The sequence below is a fragment of the Apteryx mantelli genome, chromosome 26 (assembly GCF_036417845.1).
Source record: "Apteryx mantelli isolate bAptMan1 chromosome 26, bAptMan1.hap1, whole genome shotgun sequence".
Classification (NCBI taxonomy): domain Eukaryota; kingdom Metazoa; phylum Chordata; class Aves; order Apterygiformes; family Apterygidae; genus Apteryx; species Apteryx mantelli.
The window spans coordinates 10,015,149-10,035,838 of NC_090003.1; the positions used below are offsets into that span (position 1 = coordinate 10,015,149).

Sequence of the window (20,690 nt, forward strand, 5' to 3'; positions counted from 1 at the left end):
TCCCCTCGCCGGGAGAGGGGCCGGCGGCACTGCCTGCATCCTGCCCTGCGCAAGGATGGACGGATGGAGGGGTAAAGGGGGGGACGGATGGGTGGACGGACGGATGGATGGACAGATGCAGGGGTGGATGGAAGGGCAGAGGGATAAATGGAGGGATGGAGGGATGGATGGAGGGAGGGATGGAAAGGTGGAGGGAGGGATGGAGGAATGGACGGATGGACAGAGGGATGTATGGACAGATGCATGGACAGAGGGATGGATGGACAGAGGGATGGACAGATGCAGGGGTGGATGGAAGGATGGAGGGATAAACGGAGAGATGGATGGAAAGGTGGAGGGAGGGATGGAGGAATGGAGGGATGGAGGGACAGATAGAGGGATGGATGGACAGATGCGTGGACAGAGGGATAGATGGACAGAGGGATGAACAGATGCAGGGGTGGATGGAAGGATGGAGGAATGGACGGATGGATGGACAGATGGATGGTGGGAAGGATGGACAGATAGAGGGATGGACAGATGCATAGACAGAAGGATGGATGGACAGCTTGGTGGACAGAGGGATGGGCAGATGCAGGGGTGGATGGAAGGACAGAGGGATGGATGAGTGGATGGACAGATGCGCGGACAGAGAGATGGATGGACAGAAGGATGGGTGGACGGATGCATGGATAGAAGGATGAAGGGATGGTCAGGAGAGCAGATGGACATGGACGAATGGACAGAGGGATGGATGGACAGATGGATGGAGGGATGGAGGGATGGACAGAGGGATGGATGGGCAGATGCATGGACAGAGGGATGGAGGGACAGATGAATTGATGGATAGAGGGATGGATGGACAGAGGGATGGATGGAAGGATAGATGGACAGATGCATGGACAGAGGGATGGATGGAAGGATAGATGGACAGATTCATGGACAGAGGGATGGATGGATTCACGGACAGACAGAGGGATGGATGGAGGGATGGATAGACACATGGGTGGAGGAAGAGACAGACGGATGGCTGGATGGAGGGACAGACGGCTGGAGCGCCACCGCAGCTCCGGCGTGCCAACGCCTGGCCCGGCACAGCGCTGGCCGGCACCGGGCTCCTTCGCCCCCCCCCCCCCCCCCCCAGTTTGGCTGCGCCCCTGCTCCAGTGCCTGACTGGGGAGGGGGGGGATCGGGGGCTACCTGCGCGGCCCCGCCCCCTCGCGCCCATTGGCTGCCCGGCCGCGGCGCTTCCCGCGCCGGCTTTATGAATGAAAGAGGAGGGGGCTCCCCCCCCCCGCCGCCCCGAGCCGCTTTAACCCTTTCACGCCCAGGTGGGCGCCCAGACGCTCCCCCGGGGCTCGAGGGGGGGGGAGCCACCCCCCGACTCCCAGAGCCGGGATTTAGGAGGCGGAGGACCCTTGGCAGGGTTCCGGCTTGGCGAGGGACGGGGCTGGAGCCAACTGGGGGGGGGCCCAGTCGCACTGGGATTGGGGGGGGGGGCGAGGGAGCGTCGCGGGAACGGGGTGCAAGCAGAAGCCAGAGCGGCGGCGAGGAAGAGGAAGGCGCCTGCGAGTCCGGCTGGCCGGGCCGAGCGGCTCGAGGGGGGGGGGGACCCCGGCCGGAGCCCCGCGGGGGTGCCGCGGCGGGGTGGGGCTCCCAGTGCCGCACTGGGCCGCACTGGGGAGCGGCTCTGTCTCTTTAAAAGCCCTGCCGAAAGCCTTCCTCCCGGGAGGGGCCCGGTGACATCAGCTCGGGGCATGAATGAACAGGACCCGAGCGCGCTCCCAACTCTCCCGCAGCCCATCGCGGCGGCCACGGGCCGCGCCTAGGCACCGCGGGCCCCGACGCGCCGCCGGCATGGCCCGGCCGCCGGCCTGCCTCCCCTGCCTCCCCTGCCTCCTCTTCCTCGCCACCGCCGGCGCCACGGAAGGTGAGAGCGGGAGCTCGACGCCCGGTTGCGGCGCTCGCCGCGGGCTCCCCGGCTTTGGGGACGGCGGCAGCTCGCGCCCCGTCGGGGGTTTATTTGGGGCGAAGGCGGGGGGGGGTCCGCGGGGGGGCTGCCGAGCCGGGGCGGGGAGCGAGGGGGGCGAGGAAAGGCCCCGTTTTAAGCCCCAAACCTTCGCCGGGTCATCCGCCCCGGGGGCACCCGTGGGTGCAGCGGTGCCGGAGGGAGGTGCTGCCCAGCGGGCGCCGGCGATAGGGGGGTTCGGGGGGGACATGTGCAATCGGGGCTCCGCTTGGGACCTTGCAAATATTAGGGACCTTGCAAAGCTTTGGGGTGTTGCAAAGCTTCGGGGCTTTGCAATGGTTTGGGACGTTGCAGAAGTTTGGGACGTTGCAAAAGTTTGGGGCTTTGCGAAGCTTCGGGGCTTTGCAAAGGTTTGAGTTCGGAAAGGGTTAATTTGGGGCTCGCCCTTTTGGGAGGGGGGAGAGAGGGGGATTTGAGCGGCTTCCCCCAGGCTGCAGGGGCGCAAAGCGTCCCCCCCCCCCCCAACGGCCGCGCACCAGGGGCCGGATCCTGCTCGCCTTCCTTCCCCCTCCAAAAACGGGACCCGTCCGGCGGCCGCTTTGCAAGAGCGGGGACCCCCCCGGGCCCCCCGGCCGCATTCCTCGAAACCGGAGGGGAGGAAGGGGAAAAAGCACCGAAAGCCAAAAAAAAAAAAAAAAAAAAAAAGTAAAAAAATAGGCAAGGTGGAGCGAAATTCCCAGGGATCCGGGTGGCGAGGGCAGGATTCGGGCCAGGAATACGGAGAACAATGTCAGGAAAGCCCGAGAAGTGCTCGGGAAAACAAGCGGCCTCCACCTTGCGCCCCCCCCCGCGTCCCCCTGACCGACCCCCCCCCCCGCCCCAGCGGTGATTTTGAGCAAAATCGGGTTCGTTTGGGGGCAAATCGGTGGGTTTTAGGGGGCTGCATCGAAGGCGGGGGGGGACCCCCCACCCTTGCAAAAGGGGGGTCTGGGAGCTTAAATCCCGGGCTTCGACCTGCCTCGCTTTAAATCCATCTCCTGCAAACCGAAGGATGAAAGAATCCAGCTCCGACCGCAGCGAATGCAAATAAAACGGAGGCTGGTGGGTGTCTTGGAAAGGGGAAAAAAAAAAAGAAGGAAAAATAACTAGCTGCTTTTTTAAACCGAGGAGAAACGCGGAGGGGGGGTAAATCCCGCGCCGGGGCTGGGCTTTGCCGGCGGCGGGGGGGGGAGAAGCCGGGGTTTGGTGTCGTTTAAGCCCAAACCAGCCCGACGTGGCTCCGGCGCGGAGGAATTTCGGGCCCGTTCCCATGATTGGCTCCATGAGGTGTAATTGCCCGGGAAGCGGCAGAAGGGTTTATCGAGTAAATAGTGATTTTGAGGGCAAGAAAAAAAAAAAAAACCCAAACCCAAAGCCTAACTACGCGCCGGCGGTTTGGGGGCTCGCGCGGGGGCTGGCGCTTTGGGGCCTCCCGGCTAATTTTAACTTTTGCAACTCCGACAAAATCGGCCGGGACGGCGGGGCCGGAGAGGGCCCGGAGCCCAAACGGGCCGCGCTGCCCCCCAAACCCGCCACCCTGCACCCAGGGTCTCGGCGGCGGGTGCGATCGAAGCCACGTTGAATCCCAGGTGCTCGGCGGGGAGATGCTCTGGAATGGGAATTTTTTTTGGGGGGGGGCAGGGCCCCGAAATGGGGGTGCCCACCGGGGCTGGGTCCCCTTGAGTCAGGTTTCGCAGCCTGACTCACTGCCAGTCACGGCCTGGCCCTGCTCCTCAGTTTCCCCATCGCCGGTGCGTCACGCGCCCGGGAACGGGGCGAAGCCTCCCGTGGGCCCTGCGGGGACGGCGGGGTGCCCTGGGGCAAAACGGGGGGGGGGGGACACCCCGCCGTCCCCGCCTGGCGAGGCAGCCGGGCGGCAGAGAACCTGCAAACTCGCCTCACGGGTGCTGGCTGAGGCCGGGAGAAAGATCATGCTGGTTTTTCCATCCGGTGGAGGTGTGCCGGGAGGGGGGGGGGGGGGAATTCCAATGCACAGGAAGGCTGGGATATCCGCCGGTAACGTCCTTCCTGGCCCCGGAGAGAGCGGGGGGGGGGATGCCGAGCTGCCCTGGGCCGGATTCCCGAGCGGTTACGAGCCCTAGACTTTGCCCTGTTAGGGGCAGGGCATGTCACGAGCTTGCACGGTCTCAGATCCAGCCGCCAGGGCGAAGCGGTTCCCGTTTTCCTCCCTCCCTCTGCTTTCCCCTCCCCGAAAACCCCCTGCCCTGACCCTGCCCTGCGCCCCCGGCGTGGGCTGGGGTGGGGGGCAGGATGCCGGGGGCCTTCCTCCCCCCCCCTCCCCCCCAGCCGCCACGGCCCGGCGCCAGGCGCGATGAACCCAGGCGTCCAGGTGCCTCCGTGTGCCGGGCGCATTCCTGGGGGCTGAATCACGGGGCGGCCGGTGAGCGCCGGGCCCTGGCGCGTCACCGCTTCCGTGCCGGCCTTCGCCCGGCCCCGCTCCCTGCTTCCCTTCCTCTTCTCCCTGCCCCGCTCCCAGCGGGGACCGGGATCCGCCCGCGGCCCCCAAAGGGAGGGCGTTGTGCCGTCGCCTGCCTCAGTTTCCCTCTTTCTCGGGGCGGCCACGGGGAGGGCGATTGGGGGCTCCCCCGGCACAAAGCCATGAAGGCGGGCGGAAAAAAATCACTGCGGGCCACTGACCGCGAGAGCTGGAGGTGGGATGGGGACGATGGGCGAAAAAATCACTGCAGGCCACTGACCGCGAGAGCTGGGGCAGGGACAGGAGATGCGGGTGAAAAAATCACTGCGGGTCGCTGACCGTGAGAATCAGAGCAGGGACGGGAGACACGGGTGAAAAAAATCACTGCGGGTCGCTGGCCACAAGAACCGGGACAGGAGTCGCGGGGTGAAGAAATCACTGCTGGCCACTGACCGTGAGAACTGGGGCAGGGAGGGGAGTCGCGGGTGAAGAAATCACTGCGGGCCACTGACCGCGAGAACCAGGGCAGGGACGGGAGCTGCGGGCAAAAAAATCACTGCGGGCCACTGCCGGGAGCCGCGGCAGTGCGGCCGGAGGGCCCAGCATCGGCGTCCCCCCCCCCCCCGGCTCGCGGTGATGCTCCTTCTCCCCGCAGTGGTCCTGCTGGACTTCGCCAAGGCCCAGGGAGAGCTGGGCTGGCTCACGCAGCCCTACAACGGAGGGGTAAGCGGCGGCGGCGGCGACGCGTCCGCAAACCCTACCTCAATCCCCCGGCTGGAAAGGGGCCGGGGGCCGGCGGCGACGCGGGACCCCTGTTTTTTCCTTTTTTTTTCTTTTTCCCCCCCTCCGGCAGTGGGACCTGCAGCAGAACGTCATGAACGACTCGCTCATCTACATCTACGCCGTGTGCAACGTGCTGGAGGGCGAGCAGGAGAACTGGCTGCGCACCAACTGGATCTACCGCAGCGAGGCCCAGCGGGTCTTCGTGGAGCTCGAGTTCACCGTGCGCGACTGCAACAGCTTCCCCGGCACCTCGGGCGCCTGCAAGGAGACCTTCAACCTCTACTACGCCGAGTCGGACGTCGACTACGGCACCAACTTCCAGAAGCGGCAGTTCAAGAAGATCGACACCATCGCCCCGGATGAGATCACGGTGCAGGGCGACTTCGCCGCCCGGCACGTCAAGCTCAACGCCGAGGTGCGCTCCGTGGGGCCGCTGAGCCGCAAGGGTTTCTACCTGGCTTTCCAGGACCTGGGCGCCTGCGTGGCTCTGCTCTCCGTCCGCGTCTACTACAAGAAGTGCCCTGGCGTGCGCCGCGGCCTGGCCGCTTTCCCCGAGACGGTGGCCGGCGGCGAGGCGCAGGCGCTGGCCGAGGTGCGGGGCGCCTGCGTGGAGGACGCCGTGGCCGCCGGCGCCGAGCCGACCCTGCACTGCAGCGCCGACGGCGAGTGGCTGGTGCCCATCGGGCAGTGCCTGTGCCGAGCCGGCTACCGGCAAGGCGCCGGCGAGAGCTGCGAAGGTGAGCGGGGGGGGCTGAGGCCAGGGCAACTCGTGACGTGCCATGTGCGCATGGCTGGGGGGGGTTCGGGGCGAGGGGGGGTTTCAGCTCGCGGCTTTCCTGCATCCGCACGAGGAGCGGGATGGTTTTTTTCGGGAGTGTGACCGCCGCGGGGCACAAGTGCAGCGAGCGCGGCGGGCTCAGCCTGGCGGGGAGGGAGATGTGCCGCCTCCGGGTGTTTTTTCCTAATCTTTTTGAGGAATGTGATGGGGGGGGGGGGAGGATAATCCAGCCCGGATGAGGCGGCTCGGAAGCACCCGAGGCCCCGCTCAGATAAGCGCCCTTATGGTGCTGCCCCCCTTCTCTGGCATCCGGGGGCCGATCCGAACCACGCGGATCTGCCCCAGCCCCAAGCTGGGATGCATCAGGGCCCTTCTGGAGCCCCTTTCCCTGGGATACAGCGACTCCGGGAAGGGGGAGGATTTATTCCCACGGGGTTTTTGCCAAAAACGGGTGGTTTGGGGGTGCAGCGGGATGCCTCACCAGGGCGTCGTGTTCCCCCCCCCCCGCAGCCTGCCCCGCCGGCTCCTTCAAGCCCGAGGCCTCGGCCGGCGGCTGCCTGCCGTGTCCGGCGCACACGCTGCCGGCGCCGGCCGGCTCCAGCGCCTGCCCCTGCGAGGACGGCTACTTCCGCGCCCCCACGGACCCCGCCACCGATCCCTGCACCCGTGAGTGTCCGGCGGGGGAGACTGCGGCACGGGATTGGGGGGAGACTGCGGCACAGGGTGGGGGGAAACGGAGGCACGGCGGGGCGAAACTGCATCATGGGATGGGGAAACTGAGGCACGATGGGGGAAGCTGTGGCACGGGATGGGGGGAATGGAGGCATAGGGTGGGGGAAGCTGCATCATGGAATGGGGAAGCTGAGGCATGGGATTGGGGGGGAAACTGAGGCACGGGATGGGGGAAACTGCATCATGGGATGGGGGAAACTGAGGCACGGGATGGGGAAACGGAGGCACTGGGTTGGGAGGGAAACTGAGGCACAGTGGGATGGGGAAACTGAGGCACGATGGGGGGGAAACTAAGGCATGGGATGGGGAAACTGAGGCACGGCAGAGGGAAACGGCATCACGGGATGGGGGAAACCGCAGCACGGGCTGGGGACACGGCGGCCGGGCGCACTGACGGCAGCACCCACCGCAGGCCCCCCGTCGCCGCCGCGGGCCGTCACGGCGGTGGCGGCGGGGGCCACGGTGCAGCTGCGCTGGTCGCCGCCGGGCGACACGGGCGGGCGGCAGGACGTCACCTACAGCGTCACGTGCGAGCGGCGGGGGCCGGCGGAGGACGCGGGGCGGCCCTGCGAGGGCAGCCTGCGCTACGGGGCGCCGCCGCGGGGGCTGCGGGCCACGGCGCTCGCCGTCGCCGACCTGGAGCCCCACGTCACCTACACCTTCGCCGTGGAGGCCCGCAACGGCGTCTCCGCCTTCAGCGCCCGCCGCAGCGTCGCCGCCGCCAGCGTCAGCGTCAACCACACCGGTAAGGGCCGGCTGGCGTGGCCCCCCCCCCCCCCCCCAACCCCGTGCCCCTCACCCTGGCGTCAGGCCCTGACGGCCTGCCCTCGGCCCTGCAGAGCCGCCGCGGGTGACGGCGCTGAGCCTCGACGGGCGCACGACCACCAGCCTGGTGCTCTCCTGGAGCCTGCCGCCCCGGCAGCGCGCCCGCGTCGCCAAGTACGAGGTCACCTACAGCAAGAAGGTAGGGAGTCCCCCCTCACCAGGCTCGGCCCGGCCATGCGTGTCACGAGCGTGCCAGTCTCAGCCCCAGCCATGCACATCACGAGCGTGCCAGTCTCAGCCCCGGCCATGCATGTCACGAGCGTGCCAGTCTCGGCCCTGGCCATGCACATCATGAGCGTGCCAGTCTCAGCCCCGGCCATGCATGTCACGAGCGTGCCAGTCTCGGCCCCGGCCATGCACATCATGAGCGTGCCAGTCTCAGCCCCGGCCATGCATGTCACGAGTGTGCCAGTCTCAGCCCCGGCCATGCACATCACGAGCGTGCCAGTCTCGGCCCTGGCCATGCACATCACGAGCGTGCCAGTCTCAACCCTGGCCATGCATGTCACGAGCGTGCCAGTCTCAGCCCCGGCCATGCATGTCATGAGCAAGCCAGTTTCAGCCCCAGCCGTGCGTGTCACGAGCACTCCAGTCTCGGCCCGTCCATGCGTGTCGTGAGTGTGCCGGTCTCTGCCTGGCCGTGCATGTCGTGAGTGTGCCGGTCTCGGCCCGGCCGTGCGTGTCACGAATGCACTGGTCTCAGCCTGGCCATGCACATCACGAGCGTGTCGGTCTCAGCCCTGCCTTGCGCATCACGAGCGCCCCGTTCTCAGCATAGCTGCATGTGTCACGAGTGCACCGGTCTCAACCCAGCCACGCACATCATGAGCGCGCTGTTCTCAGCCTGGCCATGCATGTCCCGAGCGTGCCGTTCTCAGCCTGGCCGCTAGGGTGGGCTGAGGGTGTCCACAAGCACACCATTCTCAGCCTGGCCATGCATGTCATGAGCGTGCCATTCTCAGCCCAACCGCGCATGTCATGAGCACGCCGGTCTCAGCCCGGCCACACACGGCACGAGCGTGCTGTTCTCAGCCGGCCACGTGCCTCACGAGCACACCGTTCCCAGCCTGGCCACCACACGCGTCACGAGCAGCCCGTTCTCAGCCCAGCCGCCACGGTGGGCGTCCACGAGCGTGCCGAGTGCTCAGCCCGGCCGGGCACGTCACGAGCGCGCTGTCCTCAGCCCAGCTCGCTTGGGCGCTTTCGCTTCCCCCCAGGCGGATGAAAACAGCTACTCGGTGCTGCGCTGCGAGGTCACCTCGGTCACCATCCCCAAGCTGACGCCGGGGACGGCGTACGTGGTGCGGGTCCAGGCGCTCACCCAGGACGGCCAGGGCGCCTACAGCCCCCCGCACGAGTTCGAGACCCTCCCTGAGGGTGAGTATGGTGGCGGGGGGCAAAAAAAAATTACAAAAACCCTTTGGGGTGTTTTTTTTTTGGGGGGGGGACACGACTCTTAGTGTCCCCCCCCCCCCCAATGCCACCGCGCTCCCCCCGCCGCAGCCTCCGAGAGCACGGCCTCCACCGCCGTGGTCAGCGGCTCCGTCGCCGGCGTCCTCGTCGTCCTCGTGCTGCTGGGCATCTTCCTCTACGTCTTCCGCAGGTCGGTGGCTTTCCCGGGAAGGGAAAAAATTCCCCCAAAAAAAGGAAAAAAGGGGCTTTTCCGGCACAGAGGGCTGGCAAGGGGCAGGATCGGGGCACTTTGTGCCGCGGGAATGCTCTCCGCCGGGAGCCTCCAGCTTGTCCCTGGCTTTTTCGCAGGAAGAGGAGCTCACGGACGCGCCAGGCCTCCGAGGACGTCTACTTCTCCAAGACGGGTGAGCGGGGCAGCAGGGGGACATGGGGTGGGGGGGGGGACATGGAAGGGGGGGGACACGCGTGGGGATGCCCACACCCCCCTGCCCTCCCCGCCGCAGACCAGCTCAAGCCGCTGAAGACCTACGTGGACCCGCACACCTACGAGGACCCCAACCAAGCGGTGCTCAAGTTCACCACCGAGATCCACCCCACCTTCGTCACCCGCCAGAAGGTCATTGGCGCAGGTGGGTCCCCCTAAAAAAAAACCCTGAAAAACCCAAAACCATGGGGAAAAAAACCCACCCTCACTACTGGGGCTGCCCTGATTTTCACCCGGTCGCCCCCCCCCCCCGGGCAGGCGAATTCGGCGAGGTCTACAAGGGCACCTTGAAGCGCGGCAAGAAGGAGGTGCCCGTGGCCATCAAGACCTTGAAGGCGGGCTACACGGAGAAGCAGCGCGTGGACTTCCTCAGCGAGGCCGGCATCATGGGCCAGTTCTGCCACCACAACGTCATCCACCTCGAGGGGGTCGTCTCCAAGCGTGAGTGTCCCCCCCACCACCACCACCGGGGCCGAAAACGGGGAAAAACGAGGGGAAAAAAAACGGGGTTTTATGAGCCCATTCCGGCTCTTATTTTTCGGTTGTTTTTCCAGACAAGCCCTTCATGATCGTCACGGAGTACATGGAAAACGGCGCGTTGGATAAATTCCTGCGGGTAGGTGATGCGTGACAGCCGGGGAAAAAAAAAAACAAAACATGGGAGCCGTCGGCGCCCCGCCGGCTTTTCCTGACGCCGTGCCGGGATTTGCCTGGCTTCAGCGTGACGCTGGCGGGCTTTGGCGGGATCAACCTGGAGCTGGGCTTGATGGCTTTTTTCCGGGGGGGGATTTCTCGTGTTTTTTGTTTTTTTTATTTTCTCACCCGTGGGGGCGGATGTTCAGGGCGGCCGGGATGCGGCTGGCGGGAGCGGGTCGGCGGATGGGGGGTAAAGCGGATTTGGTGCCGTTGGTGTCCCCGCAGGAGAAGGACGGGGAGTTTTGCGTCATCCAGCTGGTGGGCATGCTGCGGGGCATCGCGGCGGGCATGAAATACCTGGCCGGCATGAACTACGTGCACCGGGACCTGGCGGCCCGCAACATCCTCGTCAACAGCCAGCTGGTCTGCAAAGTGTCCGATTTTGGCCTCTCGCGGGTGCTGGAGGACGACCCCGAGGCCACCTACACCACCAGCGTGAGTGAGCCGGGCCGGGTGGCCGGGCTGGGTGGCCCCCAGCGCCGTTGGGCCCCCGCTGAGCGCCGCTTGCCTCCGCAGGGCGGGAAGATCCCCATCCGCTGGACTGCGCCTGAGGCCATCTCCTACCGCAAGTTCACCTCGGCCAGCGACGTCTGGAGCTACGGCATCGTCATGTGGGAGGTGATGTCCTACGGCGAGCGGCCCTACTGGGAGCTCTCCAACCACGAGGTGAGCGCCGGGCCGCCCCCGGCCTCCTTGCAACTGCTGCCACCAGCCCCGTTGCATCGCTGCTGGCCCCATTGCATCGCTGCTGGCCCCACTGCGCTGTCGCCGGCCCCCTTGCACTGCCACCAGCCCCATCGCACTGCTGCTGGCTGCATTGCGCCGCTGCCACCAGCCCCCTTGCGCTGCCGCTGGCCCCCTTGCACCGCCACCAACCCCGTTGCACCGCTGCTGGCTGTGTTGTGCCGCTGCCACCGGTCCCATTGTGCCGCTGCCACCGGTCCCATTGTGCCGCTGCCACCGGCCCCATTGTGCCGCTGCCACCGGCCCCATTGCACGACTGCCGGCCCCATTGCACTGCTGCCACCAGCCCCATTGCGCCACCACCAGCCGTGTTGCACCGCTGCCACCGGCCCCATTGCACCGCTGCCACCAGCCCCATTGCACTGCTGCCATCCCCCTTGCACCGTCGCCGGCCCCATTGCACCACCACCAGCCCCATTGCACCACCACCAGCCCCATTGCACTGCTGCTGGCTGCGTTGCACCACTGCCACCGGCCCCATTGTGCCGCTGCCACCGGCCCCATTGCACGACTGCCGGCCCCATTGCACTGCTGCCACCAGCCCCATTGCACTGCCACTGGCTTCACTGTGCTGCTGCCAGCCCCATTGCACCGCCGCCACTGCCGCCCCCCCCCCCTTGCACTGCTGCCGCCCCCCTTGCACTGCTGCTGTCCCCATGGCACTGCCGCCAGCCCCACCGCACTGCTGGAACCCCCGTTGCACCACCACCAGCCCCATTGCCCCACCGTCATCCCCCTCCTTGTACTGCCAACCCCCGACTCGGGGGGGGGGGCCGGTTCTCATCCGGCGCTGCTCACCCTCCCCCCTCGCCGTTTTTCCTCCCCCCCCCCCGGCGGCAGGTGATGAAGGCCATCAACGAGGGCTTCCGCCTGCCGGCCCCGCTCGACTGCCCCTCGGCCGTCTACCAGCTCATGCTGCAGTGCTGGCAGCAGGAGCGGGGCCGGCGGCCCAGGTTCGCCGACATCGTCGGCATCCTCGACAAGCTCATCCGGGCGCCTGACTCCCTCAAGACCCTGGCGGACTTCGACCCGCGGTGAGCGCCCGCGGCAGACGGGGGAGGTGGTGGTGGTGGTGGTGGTGGGGGTTGTTTTTTTCCCTCTTTTCCCACCTCCCCGAAATGCCGGGATTCGAGGTGCCGTCGCCGCTCCGCAGGGTCTCCATCCGCCTGCCCAGCACCAGCGGCTCCGAGGGCCTCCCCTTCCGCTCCGTCGCCGAGTGGCTCGAGTCCATCAAGATGCCCCAGTACACCGAGCACTTCCTCACCTCCGGCTACACCACCGTGGAGAAGGTGGTGACGATGAGCAGCGAGTGAGTGCCGCGGCCCCGGGCTCCCCCCGGTGGGGTTGGGGGCTGCACCGTTCCCCGAGGGATGTGGGGGGGCTGGATTGTCCCCGAGGGCTGCTGGGGACCAGCCCATCCCCAAGGGGATGCTCGGGACGAAGCCATCCCCAAGGGGATGCTCAGGACCAGCCCATCCCCGAGGGATACTGGGGACCAACCTGTCCCCAAGGGAATGCTGGGGACCCAGGGAATGCTTAGGACCAAGCCGTCCCCGAGGGATGCTGGGGACCAAACCATCCCCAAGGGGATGCTGGGGACCAACTTGTCCCCAGGGGATGCTCAGGACCAACTCATCCCCGAGGGATGCTAGGGACCAACCTGTCCCCAGGGGATGCTCAGGACCAACCTGTCCCCAAGGGCTTCTGGGGACCAAACTATCCCCAAGGGGCTTCTGGGGACCAAGCCGTCCCCAGGGGATGCTCAGGACCAAGCCGTCCCCAGGGGATGCTCAGGACCAAGCCATCCCCAAGGGCTGCTGGGGACCAAACCATCCCCAAGGGGATGCTGGGGACCAACTTGTCCCCAGGGGATGCTCAGGACCAGCCTGTCCCCATTAGCCCCGTTATCCCCGTTAACGCCGTTATCCCCCTTTTCCTCTTCCCGCAGCGACATTAAGCGCATCGGCGTGCGCTTGCCGGGCCACCAGAAACGCATCGCCTACAGCCTGCTGGGGCTCAAGGAGCAGCTCAGCGTCGTGGGCGTCCCCATCTGAGCCGGGGGGGGCCTCCCCCCCCCCCCCCAAAAAAAACGCCACCTCCGAAATACTTGAAGCGGAGCAATGAAGGGCGCCCGGCCGCCCCAGAGCCGGTTTATTTATTGTTTCTATAATTAATCGATGCTTTTTTATTAATTATTATTATTTTGAGCGATAGGGAGCCCGAGCGGGCGCCCCGGCTTGGGAGACGCCGGCGCTGCTCCTCCGCAAAGCGGGAAGGGGACGAAACAGGTGTAAACCCCCCCGCCGCTTCCGAAAAAAAAAAAATCAAGTTAAAATTTCAAACGTGGGTGCCAGCTGCCGGGAAAAAACAGGGTTTTGGTTTTTTTTTTCCCTCTCCGGGTGGCCGGTTTCCCTATATTTTAATTTAAAGCGCCTCGTTCGGGCCGGGGACCTCTCTCTCGCTAGGTTTAGGGTTGTTTTTTTTTTTTCTCCTTTATTTATTCTGCCCCCTGCACCACGCCACGGTCCTGCTTATTTTCTCCCCCCCCCCCGGCCCCCTTACCACCATTTGTTATTCTGCCAGTGTTACCTTTTTCCTCTTTTTTTTAAAAAAAAAAAAAACAAAAAAACCCCGTAATTTATTATATTTTTTTATATTTATTGAGAGAAATCAAAGATCCTGCCAGATTTCTGCCATTGGAGAGGGGGGGGAAAAAACAGCAACAAAAAAAACTCCTCCAGGATTCCCCCCCCCCCTTTCCTCCCCCTGCAATGGTTTAATGGATTTATTGTCGTGGAGTTGATTTTTAATAAAATTGCGCGTTTGTTTTCTAAAAAAATCATGGTCTTCCCCCTCCCTCCGGCAGCGGAGTGACTTGCGGAGATTGACGGCCGGTGGCCCGAGCTGCTGCCCAAACGTCGGCTCGGGGGGGGGGGGGCAGCTTTTCCCAGCCTGGGAGAGGTTTTTAGGGATGCCACAGCCGGAGCAAAAGCACCAGGCACAGGTGGATGGGATTTATCCGGCTTTTTTGCCGGCGGTCCGGCCGGATCCATGCTGGCAAGGCGGGAAAAACCGGGTGCAGGACTCCGGCCTGGGGCTTCCTTGGCTCTGCAAGCTGGGGGGGGGGGGAAGTTGTTTAAAAAAAAAAAAAAAAAGGGATTTTTTTCGTTTCTTTTATGGATTTTTATTATTATTATTATTATTGTTTCTGCAAAACCAACCGCAGGCTGAGCCGGACCCGGAGCCAGCTCACCGGGCCTGGAAAATAACGGGGAGGAGAAAGCCCGGAAAGGGGGTTTCTGAGTGGAGCCGCCGGTGGGTTTCGCAGCCCCGGCGGGACAGGGAGGAAAAGAGCATTTTTGGGGGCAGAAAGGAGCCGGGAACTGATATTTGCTAAGCGCCTCCGGGGATTTTTGGGGCCTTTCCCAGGCTTCGGAGCAGCTTTTTTCCTGGATTCACCTCACTGCCGGCCCGGACATGCCCGGCGCCCCGGCGGAGGCGGGTGAGCGCTGGGTGCGGCTGCGCGGAGAAAAACGCCCATAATTATGGGATTTGGAGCCTGTTTGGGGGGGGGGGGGATGGAAACTGAGGTGCCCGCTGAGACCGGGGCACTTCGGTGCACGTCCGGGGGGGGGCTGCTGCAGCGAGGGCAGCCAGCGGTTGTTCGCCCGCTGCTTGGGCGGCATCCATCCGTGCGATGAGCGTCGCGGTCTCAGCCCCGGCGCGCTCTCTGGGCTTGTCTTCAGCTTTCTCCTGGCGGCAGCGAGGAGGAGGAGGAGGGAGGCAGAGGAAGGTCGCGGCTGGGCGAAGACAGGGGGCCCCGGCGCCAGGCGCTCGGAGCGTTGAAAGCAAGGGAGCTTTAAAGAGGATTTAAGGGAGTTTCGGCCACTTTCCGATTATTTTTTTGGGGAGGGGGGACACTTTTTACCGACTCGAACCCGCTGGTGGCTGGGAGAACCGGCGTCACTTGGGGTCAGCGAGCTTCTCGATGGCTCTCCGCAGCTGGAAGAGACGGAGCAGGGGCAGCCGGCGCGTTGTCCCCCCACCCCCCCGCCGTGTCCCCAGCCCGCCCCCCCCCCCCCGCAGTGTGCCCCGGCCTCACCTCGGCCCGCGTCACCGCTCCCGCCAGCTCCCCGTAGCGGGTGACGAAGAGGCGCTGCAGCTTCAGCAGCTCGAAGAGGTGATGCGCCTGCCAGGGGACAGACGGGTGGACGGACGGACGGACAGATGGGGTCCGGTCCCCCCCCCCAATCCATCTCCCCCCACTCCGCAGCCGGTACCTGGTGCAGCGAGGTCCAGGGCGAGAGCTGCAGCATGACGGGCTCGATGGCGCAGTCGTCCCCCACCGTCCCTGCTGGCTGCGAGGGAGGAGGGTGACACAGGGTGACACCAGAAAAAAGCAACATGCGATGGGGGGGGGGGGGGGGAAAAAAGAGGAAAAAAAAAACAAAAAGAGGTTTCGGGGGGGGTCTCCCCACCTTCTCGCCCAGCGGCGCCCCGGCGTCCCCACGACACTGCACGAAGGCCACCAGCTCGGCGCGTCTCACCGTCCCCACCAGCGTGGGTGCCGCTGCGGAGGCACGAGTGAGGGTGGGCAGCGCGGGAACGGGGTGGGGGGGGTCCCCCGTCCCCCCGTCCCCCCCCCGGCCGCCCGCCACTACCTGCGCTCTCCACCACGGGGTACTCGGCGTCACCGGAGGCCGTCAGGGCTGCCAGGACCTCGGCGAAGCCGGCCGCCTTGGCCAGGGACACCACGCGGCGGTTCATGAACTCCTCCGTGAGCACCCGGTAGGAGCTGGGGCGGGAGCGCGGGAAAAAAACCTTAAGAAAGGCAAAAACACCCCCAAAAAACCCACCCCCCCAGACCCGGGTGCGCGCGGGAGCCTTACGCCATGTGCCGGCTGCGGATGGGCGGCAGGTAGGGCAGCTTCTTGACGATGATGGTGCCGGCGTAGAAGGAGGGCTGCCACTTCTGCGCCACGCCGTTGGCGGCCAGCACGGCCAGGGTGACGGGCAGCGCGTGCGCCAGCTGCCCCGTGGCCTCGCACACCAGCAGCGCCGTCGACACCGAGTGCGTCACCGAGCCCGAGAACGCCGCCGCCCCTGCCGCAAAGACCCGCAGGCTCGGCGCACGGGTGCCCCAACCCCACACCCCCCTCCCCCAGGAAAAATTTATTATTATTATTATTAATTTGGGGGGGGGGGGACCTACCGGCCAGCGCGTAGCCACCAGGGATCACGGGGCGAATGCCACCCTCCGCGTTGATGCCCTGGGGGAAGAGCGCGGCCACCGTCTCGCCCGCCAAGCGCCCCACGGCGGCTCCTGCAAAAAGGGGCGGGGGGAGATGGTGTTGAGCTGGGAATGGGGGGGGACAGACCGGGCTGGGTCCCGCTGGATGCGGCCCCCGTTGACTCACCGTACACGAAGATGGGCATGAAGTAGCCAGCGGGCAGGGGCAAGGTGGTGGCCAGGATGAGCATCCAAAACTAGGAGAGGGACAGTGAAGCAGGGGAGCAGCCTGCCCCTGCCATGCCGGGGCTCCTCTCCCCTAGACGGGGGGATGATTTTGGAGGGGGGGTGGGAGCTACCTTCATGAGCAAGAAGAAGGCCAAGGTGCCGAAGAAGGGGACGGAGGGGTGGCACCACTCCTGCCAGAGGCGCCGGGGCTCGCCGGGGCTGGCCGGTGAGGCGTTGCGGGCCAGCTCGCCCCAGGTGCGGTTGTCGAAGAGCGACACGAGGTGCTCCTTCATGGTGAGCTGGGATGGACGCACGGACAGCCAGGCCCCCCTGCCGCTTGAGTCCCATGGAGGGGGGGGGAAGAGATCCCCCCCCCCTCCAAAACCCAGCCCCATGCTTACCCTGGACGCCATGAACTGCCCCAGACTTGGGGGGAAGGTGATGGAGGCGAGCAGCAGCACCACCAGGACCGTGTAGACGGGCTTGCTGCAGGGCGACAGGACGCCCAGTTCAGCCCAGTTTGGCCCAGTTCGGCCCAGTCTGAACCCCCACCCCACCCCGAAACCTACTCGGTGGCCAGCAGCTTGGCCGTGAGCTTGTTATCCTTGACGTAGCCCAGCAGCCAGCGCTGGCAGAAGAGGTAGGCGCAGCCGATAACGCCGCAGGCGCCCCTGCCGAAAAGAGAGGAGACAACCTGGGTGTGGGGCTGGGAATGCCAAAACGGCCCCGGAAACGCGCATCCCTGCCGTCCCCAGGAAAAAAATGAATGTTTTTCCTGTGCCCGGCCAGGCCCTTCCTTACCCCAGGGCAATGAAGAAGAAGGTCTCTGGGAGATCGAAGGGGAAGTCGATCTTGAAGTCAGTCTTGAAGAGGGCCACAATGGTTTCTGGGAGGAGGAAGGAGAGCCCAAGGGGCGCATGGAGGTGTCCCCAGGGGGCCCACGCGTGCCTCCACGCCGCCGTTCCCGCGCCCCGTCCGGCACCATTCCCGTGCTCCCCCCCACCCCACCGCCTTCACCTTGCTCGCTGTTGAAGACGGCGAGGAGGCGAAACATGAAGGCGCCGCAGGTGGCGGCGAAAAAGCCCCGCCAGTAATCCCGCACGGCGAAGTGGGACGACATCACCTCGATGCTGAAGAGCACCCCTGGGTGCGGGCGAGAACATCCCGTTGGCGCTGCCGCCACCGCCGCCGGAGTCCCCCCACCCCCGGGCCGCGGGCGCTGCGCTCTCACCGCTGATGGGTGCCCCGAAAACCGTGGCCACCCCGACAGCCTGGGCCGCCACCAGCATCTCGTTCTGCTTGAACTTGTCCTGCGGAGGAGTCAGCCGGTTGCCGTAACCCAATTTTGGGGGCCACCACGGGGGGGGGGGGGGGGGGCAAAACGAAGCGCTGGCAGCCTCACCTCATACTCCTTGGTCACCGATGTCCGCATCTTGCCCAGATATGCCGCGACCATGGCGGAGAGGTGGACAAAGGGGCCCTGGGGATGTGGGGACGGCAGCGCTGAGCGACCCCGCGAAGGCAGGTGCCCGGAGCGCGGGGCCGGCAGCGAAGCCAAACCTGCCGCCTGGCGCGGGGCTGCTCACCACTTTGCCCAGGAAAACGGTGCTGCCGCAGGCCAGGGTGCAGGTGAGCCCCACCACCTTGGCGCCGAAGTTTTTGATGGCCAGGTAGTCCTCCAGCATGACCCCCGTGAGGATGGTCTTGAGCTCAGGGATGCCAGAGCCTGGGGAAAAACCCGGATGGGATGGCCGCAGCGTCCTTACCCCTGGGCTTGAGAGCATCTCCCCATGGTTTTGGGGGTGGCCGTCGCAGCTCAAACGCCGGCAAAGCAGAAGATGGTCCCGCGGCCGGCGCTCACCTCCCGAGTGTGGCGTGATGCTCTGCGAGAAGCCGGTGGAGAAGGCCGCCAGGGCCACCGGGTACATGGTCCACGAGAGGTATTTGAGCACCAAATAGTCACCCACCTCTTGGTAAAGCCAGCGGTGGGCTAAAAAAAGAAGCACTGGGAGGGAAAGGGAAAGGACCCACCAAGGGGCACGCCGTGGCCGAGCATCTCCTTAACCTGCCACGGAGGTCCTCCAGCATCCCTCTCCCACCCATCCCACCACCAGACCCATGAGACGGCCACATTTTTCAGCTGGGATCAAGCCCTGGAGTGATGCCGGGGTGCCCCGAGGGTGCCGGCAACCTCACAGCACCAGTCTGGCACCCACCACCCTTCTCCAGGGTGGCCGGCATTACCCTCGTAGAGCCTGGAGACGATGAGGTCCATCATGAAGCTGATCATGGCCATGAGGACACCCAGAACGAAGAGGAAATACCAGTCCTCGCCGACACGGAAGAGCTGCCTTTGCACAAACTCCAGGCACCCTGCAGGGCAGTGGGTGTCACCAGCCACCCCCGCCGGCGAAGGGGACCCAAGGGAACCCACTGAGGTGGGTCTCACCTCGAAGCCGCCTCCGGGCTTTGGGGCAGGGTCTCCAGCTTTTCTCCGACACCAGCACCCTCTCCACTGCCTCCTCTTCATCCCGCAGCCTGCTGGCATCATCTGTGGGCTCCATCCCTGGCTCGGCGGGAGCAGGCGGGCAGATATCCGTGTCCCCGGTGCTACAAACCATCGCCAGGGTTTTCGAAGTCGCTTGGGGGGGCAGCAACCCCCGCTGGGGCCAGGACTCTCCTTGCCGGGGCTGCTCGTGGCGCAGCCACCTCTGCCACCAGCCTCTCCGCCGCGCGCCCGCCCCAGCCCTGCCCGAGCCGCAAACTCATTAAAAACGACCTTGACGAGGCGGCCAGACCCGCGCGGGCTGGAGCCGGCCGGAGCGTGCAGGGGAGGGTTTTTCCCGTGGAGCCGGCCCTCGTTGGCACCCCCCCCCGCCTTCATCCTCCAAAGGGATCCCGGGGGCGGAAAGCACCGCAGGGCCATAAGTGTGTGGGGGGGTTAGTTAGTTATTTCGGAGGGACACAGCCCCTTCCTCGCCTCGGCGCTGAGGTGTTTTGGCAAGCCGGCCCGAGAGCATCCGTAGGCTGCCGTCGGGGTGGGAAGAGGGAAAATGCAGGGGAAGGGGCCACGGCGGGCGAATGGTGACTCAGGCGCTGGCTGCTATTACTCAGCATCAGATTTTAAGCTCCTGTTACATCCCTCCTCCCCGCCGGCCGTGCTTCGGGGCCCGGCTGCCGGCAGAGGCCGTGGGGCAGCGCGTGGCTGGGCTGCGAGCCAGCCCGCCGCGCCGCAGCCTGGCCCGTCGGACGCATTTTTTGGCAGGGCCGCCCTGCGGGTCAGCCGGCCTCGCGCAGTGGCCTGGGGAATAAAGCCTTACATGGTCTGCTCCCTGCCTCACTCGGCCGAGCCGCTCGCCTTCCCCAGCCCTGGGGCTGCCCTCAACCTCGGCCCCTCGCTCCCTGCCCACAATCTCGGCCCCTCGCTCCCTGCCCACAATCTCAGCTCCTTGCTCCCTGCCTCCAATCTCAGCCCCTTGCTCCCTGCCCACAATCTTGGCCCCTCACTCCCTGCCCACAATCTTGGCCCCTCACTCCCTGCCCATGATCTCAGCCCCTCGCTCCCTGCCCACAGTCTTGGCCCCTCGCTCCCTGCCCACAATCTCAGCCCCTCACTCCCTGCCCACAATCTCAGCCCCTCGCTCCCTGCCTACGATCTCAGGCCCTCGCTCCCTGCCCTCAGTCTCGACCCCTCACTCCGAGCCCACAATCTCAGCCCCTCATTCCCTGCCCACAATCTCGGCCCCTTGATCCCTGCCCACAATCTTGGCCCCTCGCTCCCTGCCCACAATCTCGGCCCCTTGCTCCCTGCCTACGATCTCGGCCCCTCGCTCCCTGCCCACAATCTCAGCCCCTCGCTCCCTGCCTACGATCTCAGCCCCTCGCTCCCTGCCCTCAATATCGACCCCTTGCTCCCAGCCCACAATCTCAGCCCCTCGCTCCCTGCCTGCAATCTCGGCCCCTCACTCCCTGCCCGCGATCTCAGCCCCTTGCTCCCAGCCCACAGTCTCAGCCCCTCACTCCCTGCCCGCAACCTCGGCCCCTCACTCCCTGCCCGCAATCTCAGGCCCTCGCTCCTGGCTCCCGCAGTGGTGCCAGGGTTTCCGGCAGGGTGGGAAACATTCCCTCATGGGAACGTGGCCGGCATCCAGGCAGGAGGGCGCCCGGCGTCACGTTGGGGCACTGCAGCTGCGCTTTCTGGGGGGGGGGAGCACGCGCGGTTCCTGGGGACACCGTGACCTTCGCCAGGTGACAAACAGCCTCAGGGACCTTGCGGGGGGCAGGTTACAGGACCCCCCCCCCCGCCCCATCCCACCGGTGCCAGCGCACAAAGGGTGCTGCCGGCACCACACG

General features: G+C 65.7%; 2 protein-coding genes across 2 annotated transcripts; one reads left to right on the top strand and one right to left on the bottom strand.

Moving 5' to 3' along the window:
* The first annotated feature begins 1,787 nt into the window (after positions 1 to 1,787).
* Positions 1,788 to 13,483, top strand: EPHA2 (EPH receptor A2). Its single transcript, XM_067310905.1, has 17 exons — positions 1,788 to 1,909; positions 5,080 to 5,147; positions 5,278 to 5,944; positions 6,496 to 6,651; positions 7,130 to 7,462; positions 7,557 to 7,681; positions 8,760 to 8,919; positions 9,046 to 9,145; positions 9,304 to 9,359; positions 9,459 to 9,584; positions 9,698 to 9,880; positions 9,994 to 10,055; positions 10,361 to 10,570; positions 10,652 to 10,801; positions 11,720 to 11,913; positions 12,033 to 12,188; positions 12,828 to 13,483. The coding sequence occupies exons 1-17, from the start codon at positions 1,837 to 1,839 to the stop codon at positions 12,931 to 12,933; spliced, it is 2,925 nt and encodes a 974-aa protein (XP_067167006.1). The 5' UTR covers positions 1,788 to 1,836; the 3' UTR covers positions 12,934 to 13,483.
* A 1,096-nt stretch (positions 13,484 to 14,579) lies between these two features.
* Positions 14,580 to 18,986, bottom strand: LOC106491389 (chloride channel protein ClC-Kb-like). The gene is made up of 19 exons (XM_067310985.1): positions 18,787 to 18,986; positions 18,582 to 18,710; positions 18,199 to 18,327; positions 17,924 to 18,063; positions 17,740 to 17,817; positions 17,569 to 17,647; positions 17,355 to 17,480; positions 17,139 to 17,223; positions 16,907 to 17,008; positions 16,739 to 16,823; positions 16,469 to 16,636; positions 16,297 to 16,366; positions 16,092 to 16,202; positions 15,769 to 15,982; positions 15,541 to 15,674; positions 15,358 to 15,449; positions 15,160 to 15,237; positions 14,982 to 15,068; positions 14,580 to 14,881 (listed from the first exon to the last, which is right to left on the bottom strand). The coding sequence occupies exons 1-19, from the start codon at positions 18,956 to 18,958 to the stop codon at positions 14,843 to 14,845; spliced, it is 2,118 nt and encodes a 705-aa protein (XP_067167086.1). The 5' UTR covers positions 18,959 to 18,986; the 3' UTR covers positions 14,580 to 14,842.
* Positions 18,987 to 20,690: the final 1,704 nt, after the last annotated feature.

Excerpts from the sequence above, each read along its gene's own strand:
- EPHA2 (XM_067310905.1), top strand. The coding sequence starts at position 1,837 with ATGGCCCGGCCGCCGGCCTGCCTCCCCTGCCTCCCCTGCCTCCTCTTC. Across the intron at positions 5,945-6,495 it reads CGCCGGCGAGAGCTGCGAAG|CCTGCCCCGCCGGCTCCTTC; the intron begins GTGAGCGGGGGG and ends CCCCCCCCGCAG. Across the intron at positions 9,360-9,458 it reads CGTCTACTTCTCCAAGACGG|ACCAGCTCAAGCCGCTGAAG; the intron begins GTGAGCGGGGCA and ends TCCCCGCCGCAG.
- LOC106491389 (XM_067310985.1), bottom strand. The coding sequence starts at position 18,958 with ATGGTTTGTAGCACCGGGGACACGGATATCTGCCCGCCTGCTCCCGCC. Across the intron at positions 18,328-18,581 it reads CGTCTCCAGGCTCTACGAGG|CCCACCGCTGGCTTTACCAA; the intron begins GTAATGCCGGCC and ends TTCTTTTTTTAG. Across the intron at positions 18,064-18,198 it reads CATCACGCCACACTCGGGAG|GCTCTGGCATCCCTGAGCTC; the intron begins GTGAGCGCCGGC and ends GTTTTTCCCCAG.